This window comes from Trichosurus vulpecula, chromosome 1, assembly GCF_011100635.1.
Source record: "Trichosurus vulpecula isolate mTriVul1 chromosome 1, mTriVul1.pri, whole genome shotgun sequence".
Classification (NCBI taxonomy): Eukaryota; Metazoa; Chordata; class Mammalia; order Diprotodontia; family Phalangeridae; genus Trichosurus; species Trichosurus vulpecula.
Genome location: NC_050573.1, coordinates 51,689,130 through 51,708,706, shown reverse-complemented (window position 1 = coordinate 51,708,706; position 19,577 = coordinate 51,689,130). Strand labels below are relative to the sequence as shown.

Genomic DNA, 19,577 nt, shown 5'->3' with positions numbered 1-19,577 from the left:
TATACTCAAATAATTTCATGCTACAAATCTATTTCTATGGTTTCCATTTGTTAAATGTTATATCATGATAGAATATTATCTGTCTGAGATTGCTAACAGTTATTTCCCAATTTTTTTTAAATAATGGCACAAATTTCTTTTTTTAATTATTTATTTCTTTTATTTTTAGTTTACAACACTCAGTTCTACATAATTTTGAGTTCCAGATTTTCTTCCCTCCCTCCGCCCTCCCTCCCCAAGATGGCATGGAATCCCATATAACTTCCACGTATAACTTTGCATTGAATTAATTTACACACTAGTCAAGTTGTGGAGAAGAATTATGACCAATGGAATGAATCATGAGAAAGAAGAAACAGAACTAAAAAAAACTGAAAAAAAGGAGGGGAAAGGCGAGCATGAAGTGTTCCTCAATCTGCATTCATACTTCATAGTTCTTTCTCTGGATGTAGATAGCATTCTCCATCGTGAGTCCTTTGGAATTGTCTTTGCACCTTGTGTTGCTGAGGAGAGCAAAGTCTATCAGGGTTAGTCCTCACAGAATCCATATATCTGTGGTTGTGTATAATGTTCTCCTGGCTCTGCTCCGCTCACTCAGCATTATGTCATGTAGGTTTCTCTAGGTTGTTATGAAGTCTGTATCATCCCCATTTCTTATAGCACAATAGTATTCCATTACCTTCATATACCACAGCTTGTTCAACCATTCCCCAATTGATGGGCATCAGTGGCACAAATTTCTACAAACCAGAAAAAGATTTCCATCTTTTTCTTGTCAGGCTTTATTTCTGCAATCTCCAAACTGGCCAGGGTTGTGAAGGCAGAAATAAAGAAATTTGCAGTTTCCCTCCTTATCTCTCACCAAACAACTAATCAAAACTCCAGTGAGAATGACTCTCTGATTGATATCATTGACAGCTGAGAGAGCTGTTTTGAGACTTCATTAGTCTTCCTCACCTTCTAAACTCCTTTTCTGTGCTGTCTCACTGAAGTTTTTTGTGAATGATAAAGTGTTCCCTTCCAAAGTTCTCCAAGGTGAAGAGACCTGCATGCTAAAGAACTTCTGAAGTGGAAGCTTCCCATCTTACTGCCTGCATTCCCCTTTTCCTGGGGGCCTATCAAAATCTTTTCTTCCTTCTCTTTCTCAAGTTCCTTCTTCTCTGATAATTCCCTACAAAAGTGATTTTTAAGAATGCCATGGTCTTTGTTTGTTTGTTTGTTTTGAGAAATCTGGATTGTATGACCACATTAATGAGGGACAGTCTCAGCTTGAAAGTCCTTCCCCACAACACCAGTAATCCATTTTTCTTAGGCTCTTCAAGGTTGGTTTTTAGAATGTGCAGCTGACAGTAATCAAAGATTTTGTATTTATCTGGCCAAATTTGCTTCCCTCATTTATCTAAGTACTGAGTCCATTCACCTGCTTTGGACATTCTTGGTTGAATGGGCAGTATTCCCCTACCCAACATTTAAGGGGTTGCCTAAGTGACAGTCAGCAAAAAGTTTATCCAGTCCCAATCTGATTTTGATATTATTATCACCTTGCCTTGCAGCAACTTAAAGTTGAGCAAGACCATTTACTCACCACTGCCCTGTTTCCATGCACTTGCATTTCCTTTTCTTCATGCACAAATGAGTAAAATATCAGTTTTTGGTTTCAGCCCCATTTATCCTTATCCTTCCTGAGTTTGGGGAGTTTAATTCTCCAACTGCTTCATGGATGACTAATCTTCAGAAGAGTCCACTCTGGCCTATGATTGGTCAAAGGTCTAAGTGCCAGCTGTGCAATCAAAACAGACTTACTCAGTGATATTCACACTAGTGAACGGCCCATCCTGGCTGGCTCACCAAATTGTTAAAAGGAAATTCTCCATTGAGGCGTCACCCTGATTTATAGGGCAAACTCAGGAAATAAAATAAAAAGGAGTTTATGGTAGCACATCAAGGCAGCAGTGTTGGGTATAGCTTGGGACCGAATTCAAACTGCTTTTGTTCAGTGGAATATCAGGCAAGGTTACCAGCCATGAGAGCCATGGAAGGTTTGAGAAGGGATAAAAATATTTGGAAAATCCTGTGGTGAGTAGTATAGTGAGTTACGTAGAGAAGTTTAAAAGGGCCACAGTGAAGGCCCAGTTGAGATTATATAACAAATTTATAGTGGACCCAATCAGCATGGTTTACAATTTATTTTCTCCAGCCTTGTTCAACATCATGTGAATAGGAGGGAGGTGACATGTGGTTGGCGTAATCCAAGAAGGAGGATTAGCAGATTCAGAAGAAGGATAGGACATGGGAAAAGGGACTGAAGAGGACAGATGTAAAGTTGAATTTGTTTACCAAGGAGTTAAGTGTAGAAAGGAGGGGAGTGTAGCCAGTTCAAGGATGATGGCTTGAGAAAGAACTGAAGGATCAAGAGTTTGGAAGTCACCATGAAAATTCAGAACAAGATTTGGGGTATCAAAGAAAAAAGAGATGTAGCATGAAAACAGACTGTAATCAGATAAGAAGATTTCAGATTTAGCGAACATGGAAGTGATGTATTTGTGGATGATGGCAAGATCAAGGATATGGCCACCTCTGTGTATCTGAGGTAGGGTAGAAGAAGTCATGTGAAATAAGCAAGTTTAAGAACTGTAAGGTTAGGGTATTTGAAGGAATATCAACATCAATATCTATATCTTTTTACATTTCTCTCTCTCTCTCTCTCTCCGTTAAGTCCCTTACTATAAAGGCAGGATTTGAAGAAGAAAGACTGTGAGCTAGGCATTGAACTGATTGATGAAAGAAGGGCAATATTTGGAAGGTGGCAGACAAAACTACCAGAATGTTGATTGGGTGGGAGTTAGTAATGGAGGTAAAGGGAGAGGTTAGAAGAGGTAGTGGAGGCAAAGAGTATACCAATTCTCCCACCTTGACCTTTGAGTCAGGGGAAGAGGGAGAAATGAGTGAAAATGTGACCACTGATGGAAAAGGTGGCCAAAGAGGTTGTGTCATTAGAAGGGAGGAAGGTCTCAATGAGAGTCAAATGATGAAAAGAATAGGAAAGCAAAAGATTTAAGATGAGCACAAGTTTGTTGCCTATGGATCAGGCATTCCAGGGGCACAGAGGAAGAGGTGGCTAGCCTTAAAATGGAACATGGGGGTTGTGGGGTTTGGAGAGGAGAAATGGAATAAGTCATTAGCATTCAGAGAAGAGAATGGGGTTTGAATGATGAAAGCCAGGAATTCACAATCACTGGAAAGGTAAAGGTATAACAAGTGGGAGCTTATTAATTATTGAGGAATAAGTTCAAGCAAGTTGTCAATATCTCTAGGAGGTTAGTCTCAGGCTAGAGTCCTCTCAAAACCTTAGGTTGATCAAATGAAGAGAACAGTTTGGGGAACTGAAGAAATGGTGTTTCTCTACTTCCCCTGAAGGAAAGAGACCCATTAAGAGACCTGGCAGCTGATGGAATGACCTTTCTCTCCTTACTCTAAAGTAATTTACTAATGTGTGCTCTAGGATGATTCTCCTCTTCTCTCTGAGCCTGTTTCCCCATCAGGAAAATGAGGAGGCTGACTTAGATGACCTCTAAGATCCTTTGTAGCTTTGAATCTTGATAGTTCCATCAAGTGTCCCTGGGAATGTATGTGGAAAGGGCACATAAATCTGGCTCCTCGTCCCCAACTTGAAGTCTTCTTCCCTCAACCCCATTTTTGGAACTCACCTTTTCACCACTAGTTTCCTGCCTCAGGTCACCCAACCAGGTTAGTGGCTGAATGCTTAGAGAATTAGTGCTGGTTTGGGTCTTCCCTGGCAATTTATCTTTTTCTTGTTCCATATCTTGTCCCATATCTTTACCCATTTTGACAAAAGTTGTGCCAGATGAGCAGAATGGATGGATGGCAATCTATAATGCTGAAGGGAATATCCACATCATGGACTGCATAGATCCATTTGTGTGTTAAAGGATGGCTGGATTAAGAGTTGGGGAATTATGGGGATTCTGCTTCAGATGGGCAGGTATGACTTCTTTCAGATCCTTGGGTGCATCAATGCCTGATTCATCCTAGGGTTAACTTGATTAAAATCATGTCTCCAAACCACCTTCCTTATTCCTAACTACCCATCCTGATCTCTCCCCATGGCTAACCATGGAGGTGGAGTAGTGATAAGAGCATCTCAGGAAAGCAAATTTGGCTTCAATATAGGAATGAATTTGTCAGCTTCAGAGCTGCCTAACAGTAGGATGGGCTATCAATGTAGAAGGTGAGCTCCCTATCTTTATTGTTCAAGAAGTTGAAAGACAACTTGTTTGGGTCTTTGGAGAGGTTCCTAATTCACTCAAGCAGGGCTTCAACTGGATGCCCAACAAGATCCCTCCCAGTTCTGAGATTCCAGGATTTTTGTGTCCAGAACAATCATGAAAGAAATAGGAAGAGTGATAAAGATGAACACTGAATGGGGAATGAACTGGAAATGAAGGAGTTCAAGGACTCAGAGACAGTAAGCCCTGCACCATTCAAGTTCTGTTGTTTCCTCTCTGGGTCTGGTGAAGCACAGGTTCCACAAATCCATTTCTACCTTGAATGAGCTTCTCTATTTTCTGGGATCTACCAGCAATGACTCCCTGCTGATATAGAAAGACAGGTCTAAGGCTAGCCAGACCACTCCAGCCCTAGGCCTGAAACCTAAGACTCTTTCATTGGCTTGGGGAGCAGCCATCTCCTTCCACATCTCTTTAGGGATATGTGGTAGTCTCTCAGGGACTCTTCTAAGGGGTCTTCCTGTTCCTTCTTCATCACCCTCCCCCTCACTCTATTCTTCTAAGGAATGGGGACAGGCCTCAGTAGCCAAGTCTAAGGACAATGGTTCAAAGGGAAGGGCTGTTCAAAAAATCACTAAATTCACCATAAAAAATCCTCAATAGAGACATTACATCCTTCCTCCTCTAATCTTGATGTCCAGTAAAGGTGGGGACAGAGACAGACATAGGAGACAGAAGTGAGGGGCCCCCATCCAACACATGATTTGTTCTATGGAGTCTATGTTTAATTAGAATCTGAGACATTTCCAGGATGACTTGTTCTTCAGGCAGTCAGGTGACCAGTCATCCAAGTATCTTCATTGAGCTGAACTAGGTTATGCCATTGGGACAGGCTCAGTGGGAAACTAGCCAGTTCCTCAAACTCCTCCGGGCCCGAATGTCCATGCCATCTTTGGACTGGAGTCTCCCATTGCTTTGCTCTACCACTGTCAACTGCTCATCACTTGAGTCTTCCTCCTCTATATCACTCCTCACATCATTCTTCACCTGAAAATCAGAGATACAATTAATAAGCATTCATTGAGCCCCTCCCATGCACCCATCACTGTGCTAAGCAATAGAGAAATCAAGACAAAAATACAATAGTTCCTGCCCTCAAGGAACTTCCATTCTATCAGGAGAACTAGCCTGCACTTATAAAATTATGTACAAAATAAATGCAAAGTAAATAGGAAAGGACATTTTGGAGTAGATGGCAGTAGAAGTTGGGGTGGGACGAAAATCAGCAAATGCTTAATTTAGGTGATGCTTGAGCTGAGTCTTGGAAGAAATAAGGAATTCTAAGAAGTAGATTGGGGGGGTTACATTTCAGGCATGGGGGGACAGCATGTGCAAAGACAAAGAGATGAAGATGGAGTGTCCTTGGTGAGGGACATAAAGAAGGCCAATTTGGCTAGACAGAATGGTGAGTAAAGCAATGGGAATAATGTGTAGTGACTTTGGAAAATAGACTGGGGCCAAGTGGTACAAGGCTTGAAATGACTAATAAAGTCTATACTTTCTTTTGGTGGTAATAGGGAGCTACTGGGATGGCCACTGTTACCTTGTCATTGATCCTGCCTGCTGTTTCACCCTATGGATCACTGGGTCTTGCATTTGCCCTGGCACTGTGTGAACCCTCAAACCCCCTTTCCCTGATTTCCAGCTTTGTAACATGCATCAACATTCCATTGCTCCAGGAAAAGGCATGCCGATCATGATTCCATTTACAATCCCAATGATTTCCCAAAAGAGATGATGTTTGTAAAGTGCTTTGCAAATCTTAAATCACTATATAAATGCTAGCTGTTATTCTCAAAGAAAATATCCTTTTCTGGCTACTACCTTCTATGTATTATCTCCCTTTCCTTAGAGATAGGAACAGTCTCAATTTTGTATCAGTATCCTTGGAGCTTAGCATAATGGTAAGGCTTTTAATAGCTATTTTTTTTCATTTATTCATTCACTGAGTAGGAAAGTTTATTCTTTACTCAATTCTTTACCCAATCTAGCTCTTCATGACTGTTATCAACAAATAGACAGAGCTGTTTCTTTCCTTCTACCCTCAATGAGTTCAGTATCTAGCTCACAGTGTTTCTCTCCCGCAAACTTCTACCCTAAAATTTTCCAACTCAACTACTCAATTCTTATGACCTACTCCTCTCCACCCCAGGCACACATAAAAACAATCATTCCCTTGATCATGCCATCACTCACAAATATTCCGCTTCCATGTACATAAACCTTGAGTTTCTCATAATCTTTTATTATTCCATCTTTCCCTTTGCTTTACAATCCCCAAACATATTCCTCTTCACTGTGATCTCCAATTCCCTCACCCTTTAGTTATGTATCAGGTCATTCCCGCACTGGTTACACTCTCTTTTCTTTCCTATTTTGATTCCTTGGTCAATCAGTCCAACTGGATGGTACCCTCTCCATTTGAATCTCCTGCCTCCTTGTCCTATTAGCTATCATACTTTGCCAAACCCTAACCTTGAAATACTCCCACCACCCATCTCCTTTGTTCCTATTAACAGGCTACTGAATGGAAGTTGAGAAAATCACAGGACCATAATAATTGAGATCCCAGACAATTTTATGCTATACATGCTCAACTGAGCTCTCACTGAACCAAGGGAATCCTTTTATACTTCCCTAATTGATTTGTTAGACCACTCACCATGATATAAATTTCAAACCTTTTAATCCATCCTCAACACTCCCACAGTACTCTTCACTCTACTCTCTCAGTTGAAGACCTCACCTCCTACTTCACTTAAACAATTGAGACCATTCAATGAGTGTTCCTTTATCTCCCCTCCTCCTCTTCTCACATCACGGAGGTATCTTTTCCTACTATCTCTTCACTCACCATTCTCCCACATAAAAATGGTGGCCTTTCTTCTTGTCAAGGCAAACTCCTTGATATACATACAACCTTCAACCCATCCTTTCTCATCTTCTCCAATATATTGTCCTCTCTATCATCTCCTTTCTGGTATAGCCTGTGTTTTGGGAAAACCACTTTTAAGCTGTAGGAAGGATGAATTAGATAGTTCAGGTAAAAGGTCCTGAACTGGGATGATGGGTGTCTAAAGAAAGAAGGGGTTAAAAGGATGAGATATTGTAGAGGTAGAAGTGACAATATTTGGCAGCCAATTGAATATGCAGGGTGAGACAGAGTAGAAAAGAACGCTGGACTGAGATGGGGTGAAAGAAATAAGAAAGGAGAGAGACAGACAGACAGGCAGAGACAAAGAGAAGGAAAGGGAAGAGAAGAGGAGAGTAGAGAAGAGAAGAGAAGAAAAGAGAAGGGAGATAAGAGAAAAGGGGAGGGAAGGGGAGAGGAAGAGAAGGAGAGGAGAGAAAGAGGAAGAGGGGAGAGAAAGAGGATACAGGGAGTAAAGGAGAGAAATGAGAAGAGAGAATGGGAAAGACAAGAGGTGAAAGACAAGGATACTGGGTAGTAAAATGACTTGAAGACACTACTTGGGTGCCTATAGGCACTAGGATGCCAGGCCTGAACCTCCATGCTCCCCTTCCATACCCCTCTGCTTTTCCCCTCTTCTCTGCTGATGGTCATGGACTGGGGGAAGGGTGGATAGGCCAGGGCAAGGTTTGTACCTACCTGACCCTCTGATAAAAGCTTGTAGAACATTCGGAGGATGAGGAAAAACCAGAAGGCATTGAGACTCTGCAGGATCATCAGGAGGGCGTTGGCAAAATAGTATCCAAAGAAGACCTGGTAGTTAGTTAGGAAAGTATAGGAAGTGGTGTAGAGGACTCTATCAGAGAGAGAGGGAGAGACAGGAAGTGAGGGTTACAATGTAGGAAGGGGGAGGAGGAAGGCTACCAGGACTCAAACATGTTGGTCATCAGAAACAACCCCCCTACCCCCAAAGAAATGGGAGGGGCAGAGTGAAAGGCCACTGGGATGGGGGAAGAACATCCTAAAAGGACCCCTGGCTTGGCCTTATCCCATCTTTCCCACACATAGAAGGATTTGTCAGGCAAAAGACTCACTCCTCTTTCTAGGAGGCAGGTCTTGGCAGCAGAAGGTCCCCAGGACTCAGACCCTTTTCCTCCTCCCTGCCTTTAACCTGCCCCACCTCTTAGGACCAGGCTCACTTGATTGGGAAGAGAATGAGTCTGCTAACGAAGAACACCAGGGCAAAGACGACGAACATTATGTCCCGAGCTCGACTCCATTGTGTGTAAATTAACATCTTACAAGCCTAGAAGGAGATGACAGAGGGAATTTTAGTAATGCATAAACCCAGAATTGAGAGCCCTCAAATGGTGTCTAGTACAACCTACATTTTTTGAAGGTTCCCCTAGAGAAATAATCATTTCACCTGAAGGCCTGCAATGATGGAGAACTCAATACATCTCATAGATGATCCATTCTCTTCTCAGTATACTCTGATCCTTAAGGGGTTTTTCCTGACGTGCAACTTTAAGTTGTCCCCTAGAAAGTGGGCTGAGTTTCAGGGCATCGACCAGCGAGAAAGAACCTTACTCTATCTTTTTAATTTTGGATAGGACAGTCACAGGATAAACACACATGCCTGGATTGTGACATTCAGTATGGATCTCTCCCCCTCAAACCCACCCCTCTCCAGAATTTCTCCATTTCCTGGAAGGAACCACATCCCTGGTCACTCCAATCTGAAACTTTGCCATCATCCTGGACTCCTCACTTTTGCCACAACTCACCACACACCTATCCAAGCAGTTGCCACATTTCTCATCTACATCCTCTTATCTCTAGTTACACAGCCATCCGAATCAGGGTTAGTTCCTCTTGCTTAGATTACCACAAACAGCCTCCTGTTGGATCCCCTGTCTCAAGTCCTTCTCCACTCCAGTCCATTCTCCACTCAGCTGCCAAAGTAATCTTATTAAAGTACAGATCTGACCATATCACTCCCTTACTTGAAAAACTCCAGTGGCTTCCTATCACCTCCAGGATCAGATATAAATCCTGTGTTTGGCATTCAAAGCACTGCATGACCTAGCCCCTGTTGACCCTTCCAGCCACATTAATCTCCTTCCTGCACTCTACTCCCCGACCAAGCTGAACTATTTTCTATTCCTCAAACTCATACAAAAACACAATTAAAATATACAAACCATAATAGTAGCTAGCAAGTGTATAGTACTTTACAAATATAATTTCATTTTAATGTAATATCATTAATCACTTTGGGTAGTAGGTGCTATTGTTATTCCCATTTTACAGATGAAGAAACTGAGGCAGACGGAGGTTAAGTAACTTGGTAAGTGTTTGAGGCAGGATTTGAACTCAGATCTTCCTGACTTCATATTGAATACAATAGCCACTGGGCCATCTAACTTAAGGTATGAAGCCAGCATAAATCAAGTGCTCTTTGCAGTGTTGAAATCACAGACAATTCACTTTTGCTTGTCATATTTGCATTGACATTGGTTTGTTCATTGACAGTTATGATTTATTGTTATATTTTGAATCTCTTAATAAAGCATCATCTTTTCTTTAAATAAAAGAAACCTGCTTGACTAGCTACAGTGATCTAATTAACCAATTAATTACTAGATAGAGACAGAGATAGGGCCCCGATCTGTGACTTCTCTGGTCCAGGGAACTCTGGGAAGAGGAAATTGTCCCTATCAATTCGAATTGGCACCTTTGCCTAGAGCGGCGGTATCAAATTCAAATAAGACAAGAGTCACTAAACCTGATATCAGGATTCCTCAGCTGCATATTGACATAGTAACATTGTCTGTGTTCGATTATATTTTTAATTATTTTGTTAAATATTTCTCAGTTACTTTTAACTTGGTTCCCACTGCATTGTGGAGTGTTGCTTGTGGAAACCTCTGGCTTAGAGCACTGAAAGATCTAGAGTCTTGCCCAGGGTCACAGAGCCAGTATGTGTCAAAGGTGAGACCTGAAACCAGGCCAGCCTGGATTTGAATTTAGCTTTTTCTTATCAATAAACAAGGCATATATAGGATAAAAAAATGAAGTGTATTCAGTCACATTGCTCTCAAGAGAATAATGTTTTTAATACATCAATAAATAGTTTTAAAATTTTTATTTTATTTTTATCTTCCTTTCAAAATTTATATTTGTATTTTTACAAGGTATTAACAAGTACAAAGGGACATGAAAATAATTTATAAATAAACACACATATGGAGGAGATGCAAGCTCAAAAAATGTTTTACTGAGAAGGATATGAACTCACAAGAGCTTGGCTGCTTCTGTGATAGGTGTTCTTGAGTTTGTCAATTCCTAAAATTCCTGCCCAACTACTGACAGTTTTCTATGGAAAAGTATCTTTCTCCCTTCAAGGAGAAGGGGGCAGCACCAGCAGGTTGGGGCTAAGAACAGCTTTCTGCACAAGGTGGTGCTTGTTTTGAAGGAAGCCAGGGATTCTACGAGGCAGAAGTGAGAAGGGATGGCTCATTCCAGGCCAGAGGGACTGTCAGGGCAAAATCAAAGAGGCAGGAGATGACTTCTGTGTGTGAGGAGCACAAATAGGCCACCATGGCTGGACCATACAGTTCATGATGGAGAATACAGTTTAATTAGACTAGAAAGAGAGAAAGAGGTGAAGTTCTGAAGATCTCTAAATGCCAAATAAAGGTATTCTCATTTAATCCTTAGGGATGGAAGCTAGGTGTTGCAGTGAATAGAGTGCCAGGCCCTCAGTCAGGAAAACTCCTCTTCCTGAGTTAAAATCTGACTTCAGAAAATTACTAACTGTGTGACCCCGGATAAGTCACTTAACCCTGTTTGCCTCAGTTTCCTCATCTATAAAATGAGTTGGAAAAGGAAATGGCAAACTAGTATCTGCCAAGAAAATCCCAAATGGGGTCACAAAGAATCACACATAACTGATAAATGACTAAAATGATAACAACAAGAAAAAAGGAGTCACTGGAATTTGCTGAATAGTGAGGGCAATATGGTTAGAATTGCACTTTAAGAAAATCACTTGCACTGCTTAGGATGAATTGGAGTAGGGAGCAATAAGTCAGGGAGCCCATTTAAAAATCTTATTATTTATTAAAACATTCATTAATTTTTTAAGTTCTGAATTTTTCCCTCCCTCCCACCAGTCCCCCACTTATTGTGAAGGCAAGACACATGACATCAATCATATATATATGAAATTATGCAAAACATATTTGCATGTTAGCCACACTGAAAAAAAACACAAGAAAAATAAAGAAATTGAAAAAAAAATGTGTTTATGCATTCAGACTCCATCAGCTCTTTCTCTGAGGGTGGATAGCATTTTTAATCATAAATCTTTCAGAACTGTCTTGGATCACTGTATTGATCAGAATACCTAAGTCATTCACAGTTGATCATCCTTACAATATGACTGTTACTGTGTACAATGTTCTCTTGGTTCTTTTCACTTCACTTTGGGTCAATTCATGTAAGTTTTCCCAGGTTTTTCTGAAACCATCCTATTCATCATTTCTTATAGCACAATATTCCATAACGATCATATACCACAACTGTTCAGCCACTTCCCAATTGATGCAAATCCCCTCAATTTCCAATTCTTTGCCACCACTAAAAGGGCTTAAACATTTTTATACATATAGATCCCTTTCCTTTTTCTTTGATCTCTTTGGGATATAGACCTAGTAGTGGCATTGCTGAATCACAGTTTTATAGTCCTCTGGACATAATTCCAAACTGTTCCCCAGAATAATTGGATCCATTCACAACTCTACCAACAGTGCATTAGTGTCCCAATTTTTCCATATTTGCTTCAACATTTGTTATTTTCCTTTTCTGTCATATTAGCCAATCTGATAGATGTGAGGTGGTATCTCAGAGAAGTTTTAATTTGTACTTCTCTAATCAATAGTGATTTAGAGCATTCTTTCATTTGACTAGAGATAACTTTGATTTCTTCTTCTAAAACTGCCTTTTAAGAGACTTTGTTCATTTATCAATTGAGGAATGACTTGTTTTCTCATAAATTTGACTCAATTCTCTACATATTTGAGAAAAAAGGTCTTAATAAAAGAAATGTTCTGTAAATCCTGACCCTCCCACCACTGCCAGTTTCCTGCTTTCCTTTCAATTTTGACTGCATTTGTTTTATTTGTCAAAATTTAAATTTAATGTACTCAAAATTATATATTTTACTCTTGCTTGGTCATAAATTTTTTCCTTATCCATAGATCTGAGAGGTAAAATTTTCCATGCTTGTCTAATTTGTTTATGAGATCAGCCTTTCTGTCTAAGTCATGTAGTCATTTTGACCTTATGTTGGTATACTGTGTGAGACATTGGTCTGTACCTAGTTTCTGCCAAACTGCCTTCCATTTTTTCCCCAGAAATTTTTGTCAAATAGTGAGTTCCAGTCCTAAAAGCTTAAATCTTTCTATTTATCAAACACTTGATTACTATGGTTATTTACTACTGTGTACTGTGTACCTACGTTATTCCACTGACCCTCTATTTGATCCTCTATTCCACCACTCTAGTTGTAAGCCAGTACCAGATTGTTCTGATGATTACCATGTTGTAGTACAGTTTGAGATCTGGTACTGCTAGGCTACCTTCCTTCACATTTCCCTCCTTGATTCTCTTGGTATTTTTGACCTTTTGCTCTTCTAGATGAATTTTGTTATTATTTTTTTGAGACCTATAAAATGATTTTTAGTAATTTGATTGGCATGACACTAAATAAGTAAAATAATTTAGATAAAATTGTCATTATTATTATATTGGCTCAGCTAATTATATAATATTTCTGCAGTTGTTTAGATCTGTTTTTATTTGTCTGAAGTGTTATGCAGTTTTGTTCATATAGTTCCAAGGTTTGTCTTAGCACATAGCCTCCCAAGTATTTTGTATTGTCTATGGTTATTTTAGATGGAATTTGTCTTTTTATCTCTTCCTGCTGGACTTTGTTGGCAATATATAGAAATGCTGATGATTAATGGGAATTTATTTTATATCCTGCAACTTTATTAAAATTAATTATTTCAACTAGTCTTTTAGTTCATTCTCTAGAATTCTCCAGGTATACCATCAGATCATCTATAAAGTTTTGTTTCCTCAGTGCCTATTCTAATTCCTTCAATTTCTTTTTCTTCTCTTATTGCTATGGCTAACATTTCTAGTACAATACTAAATAATAGTGGTGATAATAGACATCCTTGCTTTCCCCCTGATCTTATTGGGAAGAATTCTAGCTTATCCATATTACAAATAATGTTTGCTGATGGCTTTAGATATCATTTTGGTATCATATGATTTCAAGTGTTTGTAATAAAAATGAGTGTTGTATTTTATCAAAACCTGTTTCTGCATCTATTCAGATAATTATATGATTTTTCTTGGTTTTGGTATTGATATTGTCAATTTTACTGGTAGTGTTCAAAATATTGAACCAGCACTGCATTTCTAGTACAAATCCCATGTAGTCATAATGTATGATCTCTGTGACATTTTACTGTAATCTCCTTGTGAGAATTTTATTTAAAATTTTTGCATCAATATTCATTAAGGAAATTGAGAAATAGTTTTCTTTCTGTTTTTGCTCTTCCTGATTTAATTGTAATTGTGCCATAAAAGAAATTGGGAAGGAATCCTTCTTTGCCTATTTTCCCAAATAATTCACATAGTAATGCTATTAATTGGGGATTTTTTAATGTTTGGTGTAATTTATTTGTGAATTCATTGGGTCCTGAGGATTTTTTCTTAGGAATTTCATTGATTTCTTTTTATAAGATAGGGTTATTTAAATATTCTATTTCTTCTGCTGTTACTCTGAGCAATTTAAAATTTTATAAATATTCATCCATTTTACTTATGTCAGATTTATTGACAATTAGGAAAAATTACTCCTAGTAATTCCTTTAATTTCATCTTCATTGGTGAATTCACTTTTTTCATTTTTGATGCTAGTAATTTATCTATTTTAGTGTGTGTGCTTTTTACATAAAACCAGCTCCTAGTTTTATTTATTAAGTCAATGTTTTTTTTTTTACTTTCAATTTTTTAAATCTCTCCTTTGATTTTAAAATGTCCAATTTGGTGTTTAATTGAGGATTTTAATTTAATTTAATTTTTCTAGTTTTTTAAGTTGCATGCTCAGTTCATTGATCTGTTCTTTCTCTATTTTATTGATTTATCCTAAGTACTATAAGTACTCCTAAGTGCTACTACTAAGTACTATATCCCATAAATTTTAGTATGTTGTCCCATTATTATCATTTTTCTGATGAAATTATTGATGGTTCCTATGATTTGTTCTTTAGTCCATTTATTCTTTAGGAGTAGGTTACTTAGTTTCCAATTAATTTTTAGTCTGTTTCCATGGCCCTTTATTGAATGTATATTGTATCATGATCTGAAAAGGATGCATTTAATATTTCTGTCTTTCTGCCTTTGGCTGTGAAATTTTTGTACATGATTAACAAGGGTGTAAGTGGAACAGTAGCCCAAGGCCAAGGGCATAGCCACTATTTTTTTGTACTGTTTATGTACTTTTTAGTCATTTAATATGTATTAAACTATGATACTATTTTTATTAGGTTCCTATATTTTATGTGTTACCGATGAAGTTTTTGAGTATTGTGCTTTTAACCTCATCACCAAAATCTCTTTGTTTTTTATTGGGTGATTTTGGTGGCAAGGTGTTTCTTGGGAAGGCTTAATGTCACCATTATAGCAGAAAAAAACCATATACTCTAATGCACACTTAGAAATATTTTGTATCAGACATGCCCTGTGATGGGAGAAGTAAATAGCTATTCTATACCTAATACCCATATTTTATAATAAAAATTGGGGGTTTTTTAAGAAGGGACACAGTTAGCATGCCTCCTCCTCTGTTTTCTTGAAGACTCCAAATATAAACCACAGCTAACTTTTGTTTTTAGAGATTTCCCTGGACTTTTACTCTCTGATAGGGACAGAGCCAGGAAGAGAAAAAGTCTCACCTCTCTATTTGGGGTCATTCCCATTCTCTCCAGGGTTGGAGTCAGGTCCATGTAAGCCCCAAGTCCCTACCTCTGTTAGAGATCCCTGGGCCACTAAGCACAATGGAATACCATAATGGTGAGGGAATTTAGGGACAGCTCTTTTCCCTTCTCTGGGGCTATGGCCTCTGTACACAGGAGGCCTGAAGGGACTCAGGCAAATCCCAGCTCTACCCTTCCAGGGCAGGCTCACTCACCTCCATGAAGATATCTGACACATCATGTAGCAGCAGCACCAGGGCACCAATGCGCAAAAAGTTGGCAGAATAGGAGAATAAGATCAAAGTGATAGTAACAAAATGGTGGATGACCTGCTCCTTGAAGTCCTGGGAAGAAGAAGGCAGCCATGAGGCCCGGACCTTGCTTACTTCCCAGAGGATGTAGCTGCATTTGTCCATGCTTAGGGCTAGATTTTGACCCACAGTCTAGGTACACCTTTCCTCCCACCACTTCTGCCCTGATTATATGACAGTCCTCTTGGGGAAGGTTCAAGTCTTTTAAGAGGAGACAGAAGGAGGAGATGAAAGAAGAAGGTCACGTGTCTGACAGTATGGTGGGGGGAAAGCTGGTGATTGGGTTAGATATAGACCTAGTGGTAGCAGCTCCAGGGAGAGCACCTTGGCTATCGAATTGAACAGAATGGAATTGCCCCCTTAGCTTTTGGCCCCCTTACTCAGTCTTCCACAGAATCCACCAAACTCAAGTGGATCACACCTGCCTTTACTGTTTCTGTGGGATAAGGCCCTGTGCTTTATCCAGGGGACTGATCTTAAGGGCCAGGGCCAAGCAAGGGACTGATCTTAAGGATCAGGGCCAAGCAAGGGACTGTTCTCATGGGGGCAGACACTACAAACCAGGTTTTTCTTTCATCTACTTTTCTCTCTTGACTGGGAAGACAAGAACTTTCCCCCAATCCTGGACTCCCTCCAGACTCACCTTCCTCTTCACATCGAAAGTCAGAGTGAGCAGCAAAGAGAAGTAGAAGCTGAGCTCCAAGAGGTACCACCAGTATAGGGCAGGCTGCAGAGGCTAAGGATCAAAGTAGTCACTTAGGCATGACTATTGCTCATAGAGAGACACAGGGTTCAACAGAGAAACAACTATTTAGGAACTCTAGTACCATAGAACAAAGCACCCTACTTTACCCCATTCTCCAGCTGTGGTAGGCTATGGTCTATGGTTATGACACACCAATATAATTGACCAGTCCTCAATAAGTCAGGACATGCTTAGAAATCAAACAATCAACAAGCATCTATTAAACTTACCTATTATGTGCCAGGTACTGGGCTAGGCACTGGAGATACAAAGAAAGAAACAGTTCCTGCCCCCAAGAAGCTTACATTCTATTAGGGAAAACAACATGTATATGCACATATTCACACAATACATACATTCACAACACACCTACATGTAATCAAAATAGATACAAGGCAATGTGGGGGGAAAGACATTAGCAGCTGGGTAATCAAGGAAAGCTTCATGAAGAAAGTGGCATTTGGACTGAGTCTTGAAGGATTATAGTGATTCCAAGATGTGGAAGTGAGAAGGGAGTGCATTCCAAGCATGAGGGGAGCACATTGAAATGGAAGAGGAAGAATCATGTATGAAAAGAGTAAGAAGGCAAGTTTGGCTGGATCATAGTACACATTAAGAAGAGCATACAACAGGCTGGAAAGGTAGGTCGGGGCAAGGTTATTGACTTTAAATACGAAACACAGTAGTTCATCTTTGACCTTTGAAGTATAAGGGAACCAATGGAGTTTACTGAATTAGGATGTGATGTAGTCAGACGAATCTCTCTGGCAGCTGTATGTAGGATGGATAGGACTTAATAGTATTTTATTTTTTTTCCTAATTACACATAAAGATAGTTTTCAACATTCATTTTTATAAGATTTGAGTTCCAAAATTTTCTCCCTCTCTCCGCCCCTTGCCCTTCCCCTCCCCAAGACAGCAAGCAATCTGATATGTTATGCATGTACAATAATGTTAAACATATTTCCCCATTAGTCATGTTGTGAAAGAAGAATCAGAACAGAAAAGAAAAACTATGAGAAAGAAAAAACAAACAAACAAATGAACAAAAAGTGAAAATAGTCTGCTTAGATCTGCATTCAGACTCCATAATTCTTTCTCTGGATGGGGATAGCATTTTCCATCATGAGTCTTTTGTAATTGTCTTGGATCATCGTATTTCTGAGAAGAGGTAAGTCTATCATAGTTGATCATCACACAACATTGCTGTTATTGCATATAGTGTTCTCCTGCTTCTGCTGGCTTCACTCAGCACTAATTCACGTAAGATTTTCCAGGTTTTTCTGAAATCCACTTGCTTGTCATTTCTTATAGAACAATCTAATTCCATTACATTCATATGCCACAATTTATTCAGCCATTCCCCAATTACTGGGCATCCCCTCAATTTCCAATTTCTTGCCACCACAAAAAGAGCTGCTAGAAATATTTTTGTACATGTGGTTCTTTTCCCCCTTTTAATGATCTCTTTGGGATATAGATCTAGTAGTTGCATTGCTGAATCAAAGGGTATGCACAGTTTGATTGCCCTTTGGACATAGTTCCAAATTGCTCTCCAGAATGGTTGGATTAGTTCACAATTCAATCAACAATTCATTAGTGTTTCAATTTTCCTACATCTCCAATGTTTATCATTTTCCTATTTTGTCATGTTAGCCAACCTGATAGGTGTGAGGTAGTACCATCTTAGAGCTGTTTTAATTTGAATTTCTCCAATCAATAGTGATTTAAAACATTTTTTCATGTGACTATAGATAGCTTTAATTTCTTCATCTGAAAACTGCCTGTTCATATACTATGACCATTAATCAACTGAGGAATTTACTTGTGTTCTTATAAATGTGATTCACTTCTCTATAGAAATGAGGCCTTTATCAGAAACACTGGCTGTAAAAATTATTTCTCAGTTTTCTGCTTTCCTTCTAATCTTTGTTGCATTGGTTTTGTTTGTGCAAAACCTTTTGAATTTAATGTAATCAAAGTTATCTATTTTGCATTTCATAATGTTCTCCATCTCTTGTTTGGTCATCAGTTCTTCCCTTCTCCATAGATCTGACAGATAAACTATTACTTGCTCTCCTAATTTGCTAATGGAATCGCCCTTTTTGTCTAAATCATGTGCCCACTCTGACCTTATCTTTGATGTGAGATGTTAGATGTATAGGATATATAGGACGTGAGATGTTGGTCTATGCCTAGTTTCTGCCATTCTGTTTTCCAGTTTTCCCAGCAGTTTTTGTCAAATATTGAGTTCTTATCCCAGAAGCTGAAGTCTTTGGGTTTATCAAACAGTATATAACTATAGTCATTGACTACTTTGTCTTGTCTACCTAACCTATTCCCATTGATCCACAACTCTATTTCTTAGCCAGTACTAGATAGTTTTCATGATAGCCAGTTTGTAAAATAGTTTTAGATCTGATACGGCTACTCCACTTTTCCTTGCATTTTTTTCATTACTTCTCTTGATATTCTTGACCTTTTGTTCTTCTAGATGAATTTTATTATTTTTTTCTAGTTCTATAAAATATTTTTGGTAGTTTGTTTTGGCACTGAATAAGTAAATTAATTTAGATAGAATCATCATTTTTATTATATTAGCTTGGCCTGTTCATGAGCAATTGATATATTTTTCCAATTGTTTAGCTCTGACTTTATTTTGTGGGAAAACTGTTTTGTCATTGTGTTCATATAGTTTCTAGATTTGTCTTGGCAGGTAAATTGCCAAATATTTTACATTGTCTACAGTTATTTTAAAAGAAATTTCTCTTCCTATCTCTTCTTGCTGAGCTTTGTTGGTAATATATAGAAAAGCTGATGGTTTATGTGGGTTTATTTTATATCCTGCAACTTTGCTAAAGTTATTAATTGTTTCAAGTAGTTTTTTAGTTGATTCTCTAGGATTCTTTAAGTATACTATCATATCATCTGCAAAAAGTGATAGTTCTGTTTTCTCATTGCTTACTCTAATTCCTTCAATTTCTTATTCTTCTCTCATTGCTGTCATTAAGCATTTCTAGTACAATATTGAACAATAGTGGTTATAATAAACATAATTGTTTCAACCCTGATCTTACTGGGAAGCCTTCTTGCTTATCCCCATTACATATAATGCTTGCTGATGGTTTTAGATAGATAATGCTTATCACTTTATCCATTTATTCCTATGCTCTCTAGTGTTTTTAATAGGAATGGGTGTTGCATTTTGTCAAAAGCTTTATTCTGTATTTATTGAGATAGTCATAT

The 19,577-nt window shown here is 38.7% G+C and overlaps 1 protein-coding gene across 1 annotated transcript in view; it reads right to left on the bottom strand.

Moving 5' to 3' along the window:
* Window positions 1-5,074: 5,074 nt before the first annotated feature.
* LOC118833083 (ceramide synthase 4-like) overlaps window positions 5,075-19,577 on the bottom strand; it is a 37,845-nt gene continuing 23,342 nt past the window's right edge. The window contains exons 7-11 of the mRNA XM_036740475.1: window positions 16,230-16,322; window positions 15,491-15,619; window positions 8,418-8,524; window positions 7,918-8,074; window positions 5,075-5,294 (exon numbers count right to left, since the gene is read on the bottom strand). Of these exons, the coding sequence (XP_036596370.1) occupies window positions 5,142-5,294; window positions 7,918-8,074; window positions 8,418-8,524; window positions 15,491-15,619; window positions 16,230-16,322 (639 nt within the window). The 3' untranslated portion in view covers window positions 5,075-5,141. The remainder of the gene's footprint in view (window positions 5,295-7,917; window positions 8,075-8,417; window positions 8,525-15,490; window positions 15,620-16,229; window positions 16,323-19,577) is intronic.